This window comes from Otolemur garnettii, unplaced genomic scaffold (genome assembly GCF_000181295.1).
Source record: "Otolemur garnettii isolate 467f Iridium unplaced genomic scaffold, OtoGar3 scaffold00055, whole genome shotgun sequence".
NCBI lineage: Eukaryota > Metazoa > Chordata > Mammalia > Primates > Galagidae > Otolemur > Otolemur garnettii.
This window is the reverse complement of record NW_003852450.1, coordinates 8,431,570-8,447,041: the sequence shown is the minus strand read 5'-3', so window position 1 is coordinate 8,447,041 and position 15,472 is coordinate 8,431,570. Positions and strand designations below refer to the sequence as shown.

At 40.1% G+C, this 15,472-nt stretch overlaps 1 protein-coding gene across 1 annotated transcript in view; it reads left to right on the top strand.

Annotated features, from left to right (window-relative positions):
* CAMSAP2 (calmodulin regulated spectrin associated protein family member 2) overlaps positions 1-15,472 on the top strand; it is a 122,473-nt gene that overhangs the window by 54,114 nt on the left and 52,887 nt on the right. Inside the window, exon 3 of the mRNA XM_003792298.3 lies at positions 15,072-15,233. Coding sequence (XP_003792346.1) covers positions 15,072-15,233 — 162 coding nt within the window. The remainder of the gene's footprint in view (positions 1-15,071; positions 15,234-15,472) is intronic.

The following is a 15,472-nucleotide window of genomic DNA, read 5'->3' as shown; positions in this document are numbered from 1 at the left end:
GAAAGAATATTTGCATATTTTGAATCAGACAAAAGCTTGATAACTAGGATCTATAGAGAAGTCAAATTAATCCACATGAAAAAAGCCAACAATCCCATATATCAATGGGCAAGAGACATGAATAGAACCTTCTCTAAAGAAGACAGATGAATGGCTATTGAAAAAGTGCTCATCGTCCCTAATTTTTAGAGAAATGCAAATCAAAACCTCCCTGAGATATCTAACCCCCAGCGAGAATGGCCCACATCACAAAATCTTAAAACTGCAGATGCTGGCATGGATGTGGAGAGAAGGGAACACTTTTACACTGCTAGTGGGACTGCAAACTAATAAGACCTTTTTGGAAGGATGTGTGGAGAAACCTCAGAGAACTTAAGCTAGACCTCCCATTTGATCCTGCAGTCTCATTACTGGGCATCTACCCAGAAGGAAAAAAATCCTTCTATCATAAGGACAGATGCACTAGACTGTTTATTGCAGCTCAATTTACAATCACCAAAATGTGGAAACAGCTTAAATGCCCTCCAACTTGGGAATGGGTTAACAAGCTGTGGTATGTGTATACCATGGAGTACTGTTCAGCCATTAAAAAAAAGGAGGCTTTACAGCCTTTGTATTAACCTGGATGGAAGTGGAACACATTATTTTTAGTGTGTTCTCCATCACAAGAATGGAGAAGCATGAATCCTATGTACTCAATTTTGATATGAGGACAATTAATGACAATTAATGACATGGTGGGGGTGGGGGGAGGGGAGAGCAGAGAGAGAAAGAAGGAGGGAGGGGTGGGGGAAAGGAAGAACAGAGAGAGGGAAGGAGGGAGGGAGGTGGGGTCTTGGTGTGTGTGACACACCTTTTGGGGACAAGACACAATTTTAAGAGGGATTTTACCTAACAAATACAATCATCATTTGTGTAACCTGGTTTCTTATACCCTCAATGAAGCCCCAACAATTAAAAAATAAAAATCCTGCTTAGTGTTGTTAGAGTTTCTGGACTCTATGGTATCTGGTTTGGTATCTGGCATTAATCTGGGAAAATATTCGGTCGTTATTATGTCAATTTCTTTGTTCCTTTTCCCTTTTTTTCTCCTGTTATTTCCATTACACATATGCTACACATTTTGTCATTGTCCTACAATGACAAAATACTTTGGATATTTGCCAATCTTTGTTCTCTTTGCATTTCAGGTTTGGAGGTTTCTATTTAATAAAGCCTCTGGCTGAGAGATTCTTCACTCAGCCATGTCCAATTTCTAGTAAGCCCATCAGAAGCATCTTTCATTTCTGCTACAATGTTTTTGATCTCTAGCATTTCTGTTCTGATTCTTTTTTAGGATTTCCATCTCTCTTACATATCTTATCTGTCTCTTCTTGCATGCTGTATTGTTTAACTATTAGAGCCTTTAACATATTAATTATAATTCCCATTCTCATAATTACAGCATTCTTGCATGTCTGGTTTTGATGCTTTCTCTGTCTCTTCAGATTGTGTTTTTTTGCCTTTAATATGCATTGTGGGGTGGCGCCTGTGGCTCAGTGACTAGGGCCCAGCCCCATATACCAAGGGTGGCGGATTCAAACCCAGCCCTGGCCGCACTGGAACCAAAAAATAGCTGGGCATTGTGGTGGGTGCCTGTAGTCCCAGCAACTCGGGAGGCTGAGGCAGGAGAATCGCTTAAGCCTAGGATGACCAGACGTCCCGCTTTTCAACAATTTGTCCCGCGTCCTGCAGAGTTTTAAAAAGTCTCAATTTTTGGAAAGAATGCACGAATGGGCGGGAGAACAAGAAGGGAATATATGGTTTTCGGCTGCCATGTGGCGGTTTCTCCAGAATATGAGTTTTATATTATTTTTGTTAATTTTATAATGTTAAACTGTAATAATAAATAATTGCTGAGAAGTGATTATCGAGAACTGTTTATCAAAGTTTGCATTGTTGTCCGGCCCTGCCCTGCCCCACACCCTGACCCCGCCCTCACTGCTCCTCCCCATGTTGTCCCACCTTACCGATGTTAAAATCTGGTCACCCTACTTAAGCCCAAGAGTTGGAGGAGGTTGCTGTGAGCTGTGACATCACAGCATTCTACCGAGGGCAATAAAATGAGACTCTGTCTCTACCAAAAAAAAAATGATATACTGGGTAAAAGGAACTAATGTAGATAGGTTTTTAGTAGTAAGGTAGCAGTAAGTTTCACGGGAGAGAGAGCTTTCTGTAGTCCTGTCATTAGGTCATAGTCTTTTAGTGAGCCTGCCACTGAAGTGGGACTTCATAAGTGTTTCTCAGTTTTTTCCTCCATCTTTGGGTAGAATAGGAAAGGCTAGGTATTTCCCTTCTCCAACGTGGAATGGTACAGTTGTATGCTTTCCTTCCCCCATCAGTTAGGCTCTGACAATACCTTAGGAGGTTAGCCTCCAGTTAAATCTAGTTTCTTCTATAGGCCTGCCTTATTAGGAAGAATCAAGTGTTCTGGTGTATTTCATTTTAAAATGGTCCCTCTTTTCCTCTCCTTGCTGGAAACACATGTGGATTTTTCTCTGATATGAATGTGAAAACCTGGTTGAGCAAGAACCTGGTTAAATTCTGGGAGGTAAAACTTGCAAAAGTGTGTGTGGGGGGGGAGCTATGACTTAGTCCCCATGGGGTTTTTAAGTTTCCCACTGGTTTACTCTGAGCCTCCAGCAACTTGTCAATTACAGTCTAGGTTTTCCTTCTCTAGTACTGGTTCCCCTGGCAGTTTTCTACTTAAAGAGTCTCTGCTGTAGTAAGCCATGACTCCCTGTTTTTCCTCTCTCCAGTCTCTGGATTTGCCTGGTGTTCTCACCTCTCTTTCAGATTCAATTAGAATTCTTGATATTTATTAATAATTTTGTTCAGCTTTGTACTTAACTGGATGGAGTGGTGATGTCTAAGTTCCTTACATGTGGAAATTAAAGTCCCCCTCTTTTTACATTTTTTATAGTACACATTTGTTAGTGATGGCTTTTCATGATGTTTGTTGATCTAAAGTATCTTTATTTTACCTCTATTTTTGTGGATATTTTTGCTGGGTATACAATTGTAGATTGACAGCTTTTTTTATTCTTTCAGAAAACAAAGATGCATTTTTTGTCTCCTGGCTTGCATTGTTTCTGAGGGAGGTCAGATGTGATTCTTATCAGTGTTCTTTTGTATGTAATGTGTGATTCGATTTTCTTTAGCTGCTTTTAAGATTTTATTACTATTAACAAGAATTTGGTTATAATGTACCTTCCTGGAGTTTTCTTTACCCTGTTTTGGGATTTTTTAGTGTATAGCTTTCATTAAGTTAAAAAAAAAATTAAGCCATTAGTTCTTTGAATATTATCCTACCACATTTTGGATCCATTTACATAACCACTTACTGATTATGTAAATGGAGTCCCACAGGTCATTGAGCTTTGTTCATTTTTTCTTTTCAGGTTTTTTTCTTTTTGTGCTTTGGTTAGATACCTTCTCTCCTCATGTTGTTAGGTGCACTTCTGTGTCTTATTTCCTGTGATGCTTTTCTGGTGAATCTTTCATTTCTGAGAGCCTATTTTTAAGGTCTAGAAATTTCATTTCTTTTTTTATATTTACTCTTCTCAGTATGTTCATGTTTTATCATATTTGTTTAAAGTTCTTAGTGTGTTTTCTGCTGCTTGTAACAGAATACTTGAAGTAAGTAATTTATAATGAAAGGAATTTATTTCTTACAGCTGTGGAGGCTAGAAATCCAAGGTTGAGAGGACACATCGAGTGAGAGCCTTCTTGCTTATGGGGACTGTGTGAACAATCCCGAGGTGGCACAGGGTATCACATAGTGAGGGGGCTGAGTGTGCTCATGTGCTAGTTCAGCTGTATCTTCCTCTTTTTTATTTTTTTTTGAGACAGGGTTTTGATCTATTACCCAGGCTAGAGTGGCATCAACATAACTCACTATAACCTCACATTCTTTGGCTGAAGTGATTCTCTAGCTTCTGAGTATCTAGGATTATAGGTGTATGTCACCACACCCAGCTAATTTTTCTATTTTTAGTGGAAATGGGGTCTTGCTCTTGCACAGGCTGGTCAACTTAATCTCTCTCTTCTTATAAAGTTACCATTTCCACTCTCATAATATCTCATTAATCCATTAGTCATGAACGGATTAATTCATGAGAGGAGAGCCCTTGTTATCCAATCATCCTTTAAAGGACCCACCTCTCACTACTGCCACTTTAGGGGATTAAGTTTCAAGATCAATTTAGGAGAGGACAGATACTCAAACAATAGCAGTCTTTGTGTGGTAATTTCATCATCTTCACCATTTTTTATTCCTCCCCAAATTATGAGACATTTTTCTGCTTATTTAATGGTAGGCTGTACTATTACAGTCTTGTAACTGTTACATTTTTGAGCATTTGAATTTTTTTCCTCTTTTTTTTTTTTGAGACAGAGTCTCTGTCACTCTAGGTAGAGTGCCATAAGTCATAGCTCACCGCAACTTCAAACTTTGGACTCAAGGAATCCTCTTGCCTCAGTCTCCCAAGTAGCTGGGACCACAGGGTCTTGCTCTTGCTCAGGCTGATCTGGAACTCTTATGTTCAAGCAGTCTACCCCACTTGGCCTCCCATAGTGCTAGGATTATAGGCTTGAGCCGCTGTGCCTCTGAAAGTCACAACTCCTCCTATAAAAAAAGTTCTGAATTTTGTGAAACTTTTTGTGAACCTGTAATTATTTTAAAACAAAAAGTTTAAAAAAAAAGTTCTGAATTTTGTTTTTGTTGTCACTTCAGTTCTCTTAGTCTCTTTGGTTTACTATAGCAAATTACCATAGTCTGGGTAGCATGTAAACAACAGAAATTTATTTCTCAGAGGTCTGGAAGCTGAGAAATTTAAGTCAGGGTGCCCGCAGATTTGTTGCCCAATGAGAGCCTGTTTTCTCATAACTGGTGTACCTTTGTCTGTGCCCATACATGGTAGTAGGGGCAAGATGGCTTTCTGGGCCCTCTTTTATAAGGGCACTAATCCCAACTGCCCTCATGATCCAGTCACCTTCAAAAGGACCTACTTCCTTACCATCTTCTTGGGGGTTAAGTTTCCAACATATGTATTTCAGGGAGACACATTCAGAGCATAGCACTTGCAAATCAACTTAAGCTTGATTCTTTTAAGACTTGGTTTTTTAGCTTTATTAATTTAGGCCTAGAGTAGGGCTCTAGGGCTATTTTAAGGTTACTTCTAAGGTATGACCCTTCTGTACTTTCTACTAGGTATTCTGGATGTTCATTGTGATTTTTCTCTTCCTGGCTGGTTGGAACCTAAGGAAACTCTGGGAATTCTTTCACCTTTTGCTTCTTTTAGTTGTCTTATGGATTTTTGTTGTTATTGTTTTTGGTCTAGGCTTGTGGAGTCTCACCTTGTTTATGTGCAGATTTGTATTCTGCCAGTGCAGACCCCATATGGATTTCTCTGAGTAGCTTCCTGTCCTGGTACTCTGCCCTGCAAGTTTCAGTTGCTTCACCAAACTCCTATCACTCTTCAAATTTTTTTTTTTTTAAGAGACAGAGTCTTACTTTATCACCCTCAGTAGAGTACTGTGGCATCACAACTCACAGCAACCTCCAACTCCTGGGCTTTGGCAATTCTCTTGCCTAGCCTCCTAAGTAGCTGGGACTACAGGCGCCCGCCACAATGCCTGGCTATCAATTTTTTTTTTTTTTGGAGACAGAGTCTCACTTTATGGCCCTGGGTAGAGTGCTATGGCATCACAGCTCACAGCAACCTCCAATTCCTGGGCTTAGGGGATTCTCTTGCCTCAGCCTCCCCAGTAGCTGGAACTACAGGTGCCTGCCACAAAGCCTGGCTATTTCTTGTTGCAGTTTGGCCAGGGCCAGGTTCGAACCCATCACCCTTGGTATAGGGGCTGGTGCCCTACCCACTGAGCCACAGGTGCCACCCCACTCTTCAATTTAGTGAGGCAGCAATAGGAGGGATTTTCCTGCTCCCTTTAAAAAAATTTTTATTTATTTACTTATTACTTTTTCTGTCCGATATGATTTATAGGAACCCTCCCTAAAGTGCTATTAGAAAGGTGAGCTGCCTGTAGGGCCTTTATTTGTTTCCTTTCTCTCAGGAATTGCATTTTTATGTTGTCCAAGGTCCAGTGTCTGAAGGTGGTTAAGTGTTTTGTCCAATGTTGTTTATGGCAGAAAAGCAAGTCTAGTACTGCTTCCTGGTCAGAAGTGATTGTGTTTTAGATAACAGTAGGTAGTATTTATAAAATTCTAAGAGTAGGTATTGCCCTATCCCCTTTACAGTTTTTGATTCATTTAATCCCTAGCAATTCTTTTTGAGGTCTGTAGTACTATTTTGTAAATGAGGAAAATAAGGTACAGAGATATTAAATTTACTGTTCTGAGTCACAGGGAAGATTATTTGGTGGAGTTGAGGTTTGCCCTAGGCAGCTAGACTCCAGAGCTTACTTACTTAATCTGTCCTCTACATTGGCCCCATGCTTTTGAGCTTTAGACCTGAAGAATTCATCTTGGAATAGAGTGCCTGGGTCTAACAAAATCAAGTGGGATGTCTAACTGAAACTGGTTTGCAAAGAATGTTCTAAGAGGTGAATGTGAATTGTATGTAATTGAGGAGTGGAGCCAAATGTTAAGGGCATAATATCAAATATATAAGGCTTGAGAAGTTAAGGATAAAACTAATAGTAGGAGACAAAATGAGGTCAAAGGTCACAGATGAGATAATGATTCATTACAAGTAAGGGTGTTGGGAATGGTTTCTTTGTGGGTTTAATATTCGTTCCTTCATTTTGTCCTGCTGTGTGTTAGGCCCTAGGTCAGCTAACTGAGGAAACTGTTTGCATTAGGTGTGCTTTATAGAGTGGCAGAGGTGGTATGAGTATGGAAAAGTGCACAATATAGTGGACAGAAGAGAAAATTAATGAATTAGGTAGCATGAGACAGTGTTAACTGTTATGAAGGAAAAGAAAAAGCGTGATTTGTTAGACAATAGGGTGGGAGGCAGACATAATCTTTAGGGAAAATCTTTCTGAAGAAATGATATTTTGGATGGGACTACAAAAAGAAGGTAGGCATGTTACTAAAGATGGACCCATTCGGTCAGAGGAACCAGCAAGTGCAAAATTTCTAGGCAGGAATAGGCTTGTGGAAACTGTCAAAGAAGTGCCTAAAATCTAATCTAGTCTGAGGTGGGGAGGTAGTGGTCAGGGAAAACTTTCTGGGTAATGCAATTGTTGAAATAAAATGTAGATACAAATCTCTGAAAATTAAACATTTTATTTGAAAAGAAAGAAATGTACGTCAGGGTATACTTGCAGATTGGGCAATTGTCAGTATGTCTGAAGAGCAAAGAGAACGAGATTTTATTTTAAAAAAGGTATGTAACATAAGACTCTATGACTGAGTTTCATTGGCCTTAACCAGGTTTTGGAGAGCTGGAAGTTTTGCCTGGTAAGTGACAGCAGTGGATAAACTGTTCTTAATGTTGCAGGAGTTGTTTCAGCAACTAATAGATAAAACTGGTTTGGGGTTACAGTAAATAATTTCAGTAAATAATTTCAGCATGAAAATATTCTTGGAGCAACGTTTTATTCCCTGAGTGCTTTTTGCCTTTTATTACTATACACTTCTTGGTAGCTTGAAATACCACTGGAAGCTGAGAACAGGAAAGTCTGTTCTTTTTCTCCTGTGTTCCCTTTCAAGATGTATTTTGGCTAGGGTACCTCCTGTGATGATTTCCATTCCTTGAAAACTCTCAGAGATAATCTACTTTTTGTATGAGCTAGTTAGATGCGTTAAAACCTAAATTAACACTGACCAAAAATAAGCTACTTTAAAAAAATTGCAACAAAGGGTGATACAAATGATTTTTTTGTTATATGAATGAATTATTTATTGTTGAAATCTGGGCCTTTCAGATTGGGTGACAGGTAAATATTGTACATTGTACCTAATAGATAATTTCTCATTCCTTACTCCCCTTCTAGTTTCCCCCTTTCTGACTCTTCCAGTTTCCATTATACTACTCTGAGTTACACCCAAAACCCCACAAAAGAGCTATAATACCACTGCCATGCCAAAGTGCAGTGGCATTATCATCGCTCGCTGCAACCTCAAACTCCTGGACCTAAGTCATGCTTCTGTCTCAGCCTCCAGAGTAGCTATAGGTCTATGCCATGACACCTGGCTAATCTTTCTATTTTTTGTAGAGATGGGGCTTTGATACGTTGCTCAGGCTGGTGTCAAACTCCTGGCCCCCAGCGTTCCTCCCAAAGTGCTAGGCCAGGTGACATGCATTGTGGTTTTAATTTGCATTTCCCTGATGATTAGTGATGTTGAGCATTTCATGTTTGTTGGCTATTTGTATTTCTTTCAAAAAATGTCTGTTGATACCTTTTGCCCACTTTGTAATAAGGTTTTTTTTTTTGAGAGAGAGCCTCAAGCTATCCCCCTGGGTGGAGTGCCACGGCATCACAGCTCACAGCAACCTTCAACACCTAGGCTCAAGCGAGTCTCCTGCCTCAGCCTCCCAAGTAGCTGGGACCACAGGTGCCCGCCACAATGCCCAGCTTTTTTTTTTTTTGGTTGTAGTGGTCATTATTGTTTTGGCGGGCTCGGGCTGGATTCGAACCTGTCACCTTAGGTGTATGTGGCTGGCGCCTTAACCGTAGGCGCCAAGCCAAGGTTATTTTTTTCTTGGTGATTTGTTTGAGTTACTTGTAGGTCTGGATATTAGTCCTTTGTCAAATGCATGGCTTGTGAATATGTTCTCCTATTATGTGGGTAATCTGATTATTCTGCTGATTATTTCTTTTGCTATTGAGAAGCTTTTTACAGGCCAGTACAGTGGCTCCCACCTATAATCCGAGCACTCTGGGAATCTGAGGCAGGTGGATTGCTTGGTTTCATGGTTTTGAAACCATCCTGAGCAAAAGCAAGATCTCCTCTCTAAAAAAAAAGTAGCCGGGTATTATGGTGGGCACCTGTAGTCCCAGCTACTTGGGAGACTGAGGTAAGAGAACCACTTGAACCCAATAGAATCACTTGAACCCAAGAGTTTGAGGCTGCTGTGAGCTATGACACCATGGCACTCAATACTGAAGGTGACCAAGTGAGACTGTCAAAAAAAAACAAAGCTTTTAAGTCCCGCAAAAATAAATTACTTTTTAACTATGACATACAACCTGAGTTCTTTTTAAAATGCAAACTTTAATTTAGTGAGAACTTTAAACTTTCATAAGAAGGGTAAATTAAATTGGCAAAATTAGGCCACCCATGATATTACATGATTTAGTATTTCAATTTAATGTGAGTAGTAGTACTAAAAACATAAATGAGATAATTTCTGTTGAGTGTTCAATGTGTAGGACAAGCTGATAGCTCCACAGGATTCTTCTATATTTGAATCTTAAACTAAGCTTCTGCCCCAGAACTCCTTTCCAGGGGGATGCATCTCCAGCATAATGCTGTTTTTGGCTATTGCCAGTTATCTTGCCTCTACACCCACCTTAATATGGCTCTGCTGCCTGAGATCCACGTCCTTCTGCACCATTTCAGCATTTACTAGCCATGCTGTAATCATACTGCTTTAATTACATGTATTAAGTATTAAGTCCCGGCAGCATTTATACACTGTTGTTTTGTGCATTTTTCAGGATGTACTGTGGAGACCTCCTCCCTGGGTACTGTTGATCTGTCTACTCAGTCAGCTTCATTATCTCCTGGTTACAAAATTGTATAGTTTTTAAGTGATCTAGTTCTAACCCTATTCTTGACATAAACTATGCTATTTTTAGGACATGAAATACATTATACTATTGTTACCCCATTTTACAGATGAGATGTTGAAGCATGGAGAAGTTAAGGAATTTGCCAAAGATCCCATAATTAGTAGGTAGTAAAGTCAGGATTGGTCACTGGCATCCTGCTTAAGATGTAGTCCTAACCTAAGCTACTGGGGTCATAGGTTTCACATGCAGAAGTTAGAGATAATAAGACCTGAAAAGAGTGGTTATTTTATATTTTAAGTTTTTTTTTTTTTTTTTAGAGACAGTCTCACTTTGTTGCCCTAGGTAATGTGCTGTGGCATCACAGCTCACAGCAACCTCTAGCTCTTGGGCTTAGGTCATTCTCTTGCCTCAGCCTCCAGAGTAGCTGTGACTACAGGCACCTGCCACAACACCTGGCTATTTTTTGTTGTAGTTTGGCTGGGGCCAGGTTCAAACCTGCCACCCTCAGTATATGGGGCCAGCACCCCATATTTTAAGATCTTTAAGAACTATTATGTTACTTAAATAGGCTTGGCGCCTATGGCTCAAGCGGCTAAGGCACCAGACACATACACCTGAGCTGGCAGGTTCAGATCCAGCCCGGGCCACCAAACAATGACAGCTGCAACCAAAAAATAGCCGAGTGTTGTGGTAGTCCCAGCTACCTGGGAGGTGGAGGCAGAAGAATCACTTGAGCCCAAGAGTTGGATGTTGCTGTGAGCTGTGATGGGCTCCACAGCACCCTACCCAGGGCGACAGCTTGAGGCTCTGTCTCAAAAAAAAAAAAAGAAAAAAAGAAAAAAAATATATATCTTAAATAATTTGTTTGTTAGGCCTTGGGAAGTTATTGAAGGCTTTTGACTATAGAGTGATGTGAATGGAAATGTACTGTAGAAAAGTTAATCTCTTGTAGCTAGGTAGGACTTGTTTGTTTGTGAGAAAGAGTCTCAAGCTGTCACCCTGGGTAGAGTGCTGTGGCGTCATAGCTCACAGCAACCTCCAACTCAGGATAGCTCAAGCAATCCTCTTGCCTCAGTTTTTCTATTTTTAGCAGAGACAGGGTCTTGATTTTGCTCAGAATGGTCTCAAACTTGTGAGCTAAAGCAATCCACCTGCCTTGGCCTCCCAGAGTGCTATGATAACAGGTGTGAACCACTGTGCCTGGCCTGGGTAGGACATCTGAAAGCTATTCTTAGCCCTCTCTCTAGGGATTTAATAAATCAAAGTCTCTAAGATTTGAGATCAGGGAATTTTTGATTTCTGATGATCATCCATATTTGAACCATTGCTGTAGTCTGTTTTCCTTGTTTACTGTATTTATTTGACTACTAGTATGCAGTTCTTTTATGTGTCCATACAGCCATGTTTAAACATCCTTAATTTGACATTTGAGGTTAAATATAGTGTAGATGAAATTGATGGATTTGCTCAGGTGACACATCTTTTGTTGGTCTAGGCCTTGCATTTTAGTGGACATTTGGGCTGTAGTATTTCATGTACATACTAAGTTTGCAATAAAGCTTTAATATCAGTTGGGGATAGCATTATTTTGAAAACAGTTCTTCATTGGGTAGTATGATTGCTAAATTCACCAACTATAAATGACAAAATGTAAACCAGATACTCATCAACCTTTATATGTATAGACTAAAGAGAACTCTCAAATGCTTCATTGTATATGATATCCCCTAAAAATTTGGGCAGAGTTAAAATGGCGCTAAACAAGCATCATTATGCTGATAGTTACATGCTAGTTAGTATAGGGTTTTGACTTACTCTCTGTATTTTATACACATATCTAATCAGAGAGATCCAAATAAAATAGAAATACCTTTTTTGTGTGATCAGTTGTTTAAGCAAGTGTCATAGTGCTAGATTTTGAAGCTTTTCAGAGAGGTATTTTGAATCTCATAGAAGTCACCTTCCTTGCTGAAGCTGCCACATTGAGCAGTCCACCTGGTGTGTAGCAGAGCAGCAGTGGCACTCTTTGATCCTGACAATACAGAATTTATATAGGTTGGATACAACAGTAGTATGTCTAGAACATGCTCTAAACTTCCTGTAGATTACCAATAAAATATTTGTTGTTCAGTATCTATTCCTGACTTTTGTTTTTAAGGCCTATGTGTTTTGTTCCTTGGACCAGTCTATTTTTAACTGGTAAAAATTTTGATACGCTGAGATTTCCTACATTATGGTTGGAAAGAAAATTTTTTTCTGGAAAACTTCTATTCTCGTATCAACTATAAAACTCAATCTCTAAGATTTTGTCTACTAAAATAGTGGTCCCCAGCCTTTTTGGTGCCAGGAACTGGTTTCATGGAATACAGTTTTTCTGTGGACTGGGGTAGAGGGTGATGGTTTCAGGATGATTCAAGTGCATTACATTTATTGCGTACTTTATTATAGAAGTATCTAACAAAATAATTATGCAACTCATCATAAGGCAGAATCTTTGGGTTTTTTTCTCACTTTGTAGAGTGCTGCGGTATCACAGCTCACAGCAACCTCCAACTCTTGGGCCTAAGTGTCTCTTGCCTCAGCCTCCCAAGTAGCTAGGACAAACGCCTGGCTATTTTTTTGTTGCAGTTTGGCTGGGGCTGGGTTCAAACCCGCCACCGTTGGTATATGGGCTCCGGTGCCCTACCCACTAAGCCACAGGCATTGCCCGAGGACAGGATTTCTATATTCTTTCTTATTTATTTATTTATTTATTTGAGACAAAGTTTTACTATGTCGCCCTCAGTAGAGTGCAGTGGCATCACAGCTCACAGCAACCTCCAGCTCAGGCATCCTCAAACCACGGCCCGTGGGCCACATGCCGCCTGCCTAGGACATTTATCCGGCCCGCTGGGTGTTTTTTGCCACCACTGCCTGTCCTGCTTAGCAGCCGACTGATCCCGGGTCGTGCAATCTGGCCCTCCAATGGTGGGGTGAGGGACAGTGAACTGGCCCCCTGTTTAAAAAGTTTGAGGACCCCTGCTCCAACTCCTGGGCTTAGGTGATTCTCTTGCCTCAGCCTCCCGAGTAGCTGGGACTACAGGTGCCTGCCACAACGCCCAGCTATTTTTTTGTTGCAATTTGGCTGGGGCCTGGTTCGAACCCACCACGCTCAGTATATGGGGCCAGCATCCTACCCACTGAGCCAGAGGTGCCACCTGAGGACAGGATTTCTATATATATTTTTTTTTTTTGAGACAGTTTCACTATGTCACCCTGGGTAGAGTGCCTTGGTGTCACAGCTCATGGCAACCTCAAACTCTTGGGCTTAAGTGATTCTCTCGCCTCAGCCTCCCAAGTAGCTGGAAATACAGGCGCCTGCCACAATGCCTGGCTGTTTTTTTGTTGCAGTTGTTTTAGCTAGCCCAGGCCAGGTTCGAACCTGCCACCCTCACTCTATGTGGCTGGTGCTGTAACCACTGTGCTACAGGTGCCAAGCCAGGATTTCTATATTCTTTGGATAGAGAAGACCTTTGTAAACTGGTATGAACTTCACAGCAATAAAAGAGAACATTGAGATTGACAGTTTTTTCCAAGTAAATATTTATAACTGTGTAGCAAAACTCTGAAGTTGAAAGTCCAAATATAAGCCAGGGAAAACTATTTGCTACCCAAATGACAGAGGCTGATGTACCTAATATATAATGGGCTATTATAAATAAATTAAGAAAGATAAACATCCCAAAAGGAAGAATAGGCAAAAGATGTGAGCATGCAGTTTTCCAAAGAAGAAATGTAAGTAGTTACTAAAACACATTTAAAGATGTTTATCAGGCTGGGCGTGGTGGCTCACACCTGTAATCCTAGCACTCTGGGAGGGCGAGGCAGGTGGATTGGTTGAGCTCACAAGTTCGAGACTAACCTAAGCAAAAGCGAGATCTTCCCCCTCACCCTCGTCTCTGCTAAAGATAGAGAAACTGAGGCAAGAGGATCACTTGAGCCCAAGAACCTGAGATTGCTGTGAACTATGCCATGGCACTCTACCCAGGGTGACAGCTTGAGACTCTGTCTCAAAAAAAACAAAAAATGCTTATTTTCAGTAATAAAGAGAATTACAAGTTAAATACAAGTGTGAGGGGGGCGTTCTTTTAACTTTTCGTACTGATACAGATAAGGTAAGTACCTGATGTTGGCAGAAATGTGGACAGCATGATGATAAATTTTGGTGGGAGATAAAATCAGTATAATCTTTTTGGAAAGCAGATTAGGGGTTATCTATCAAAATTTGTGGTTGCTTTTAGATCTAGTAGCTCCACAACTAAGAATTATCCCTGGAGAAATGCATTGTTGTAGCATTGTTTGTAATACCAAGTAATGCAAATGCCTACCTCTTTGATGTACATTCAGCTTTTTTGGTAAGAATACATACCAACTGAAGATATTGCTGGGAAAGTGGGGGAGCACTTTCTACTTTATATATTTTTGTAATCTTTGAGGTTTTTAAAGAACCACAATGTAACTGTTTGTATGTTGAAAAAAAGAAGAAAAAAAAGCCAAAGGAAATACTAGAAGTCCTGTCTTAGCAAATAGCTCTGATGGTTGAGCTTAGTTTAGTTATCCTGTCCTGGATGAATTAAATTAGGAACAAGATGGAGTTAGGAGAAAAAGTTGAAGAATTTTTTTTGCCCTGTTAGGTGTAAAAAATGTTTGTTGTGAATTAGAACTGTGGCAATCAGAACAAAGATGTGCATAGATTGGAGAGACATTTTAGAAGTAGAATCTATAAACTTTTACTATGTGTATGTGAAGAATGAGAAAAAATCATCGAAAATGATTCTGAAGTTTTGGTAAATTGTACTGAGGTGTAAATGATTATGACATTATCATAAATAGGAGGCGGTGCCTGTGGCTCAGAGGGTAGGGCGCCGGCCCCATACAATGAGGGTGGCAGCTTCAAACCTGGCCCCGGCCAAACTGCAACAACAAAAAAAAATAGGTGGGTATTGTGGTGGACACTTATAGTCCTAGCTGCTCGGGAGGCTAAGGCAAGAGAATCACCTAAGTCCAGGAGCTGGAGGTTGCTGTGAGCTGTGATGCTACAGCAACTCTACCAAAGGCGATAAAGTGAGACTCTGTCTCTATAAAAAAAATAAAAAAGAAAAACAGGCAAAGGAGCATCTAGAAGATAATGAGCATCTTAATGAACTCACGTTTAGCATGCTTTCTTACTAAGGCAGGTCTTCTATAGTTATTAATTCTGCTGCTTATTAGTAGATCTTAATATTTCAAAATACATAAACAACAGTTTCTAAGCTATATTTTAAACTATCCTTGTCTCATATTTTCAGAGTGCACATTTGGCCATGATGGATACCCTAATGATGGCTTATACTGTAGAAATGGTCAGTATAGAGAAAGTAATTGCGTGTGCTCAACAGTATTCAGCTTTTTTTCAAGCCACGGATCTGCCCTATGATATCGAGGATGCTGTCATGTATTGGATAAATAAGGTAAGATTATACTCACTGGGGTAAAAATGAGTCTCATAATGGAAAAAGTGATTTCTAAATTATATATTGCCACTTCATTACTTTTTGTTTCAAATTGAAGTCTAAGCCGAGAATGTACAATTTACTTAATTTTTTTGATTAAAAAACTGTTAAAATGGGCAGCACCTGTGACTCAGTGGGTAGGACGCCAGCCCCATATACTGAGGGTGGCGGGTTCAAACCCGACCCCGGACAAACTA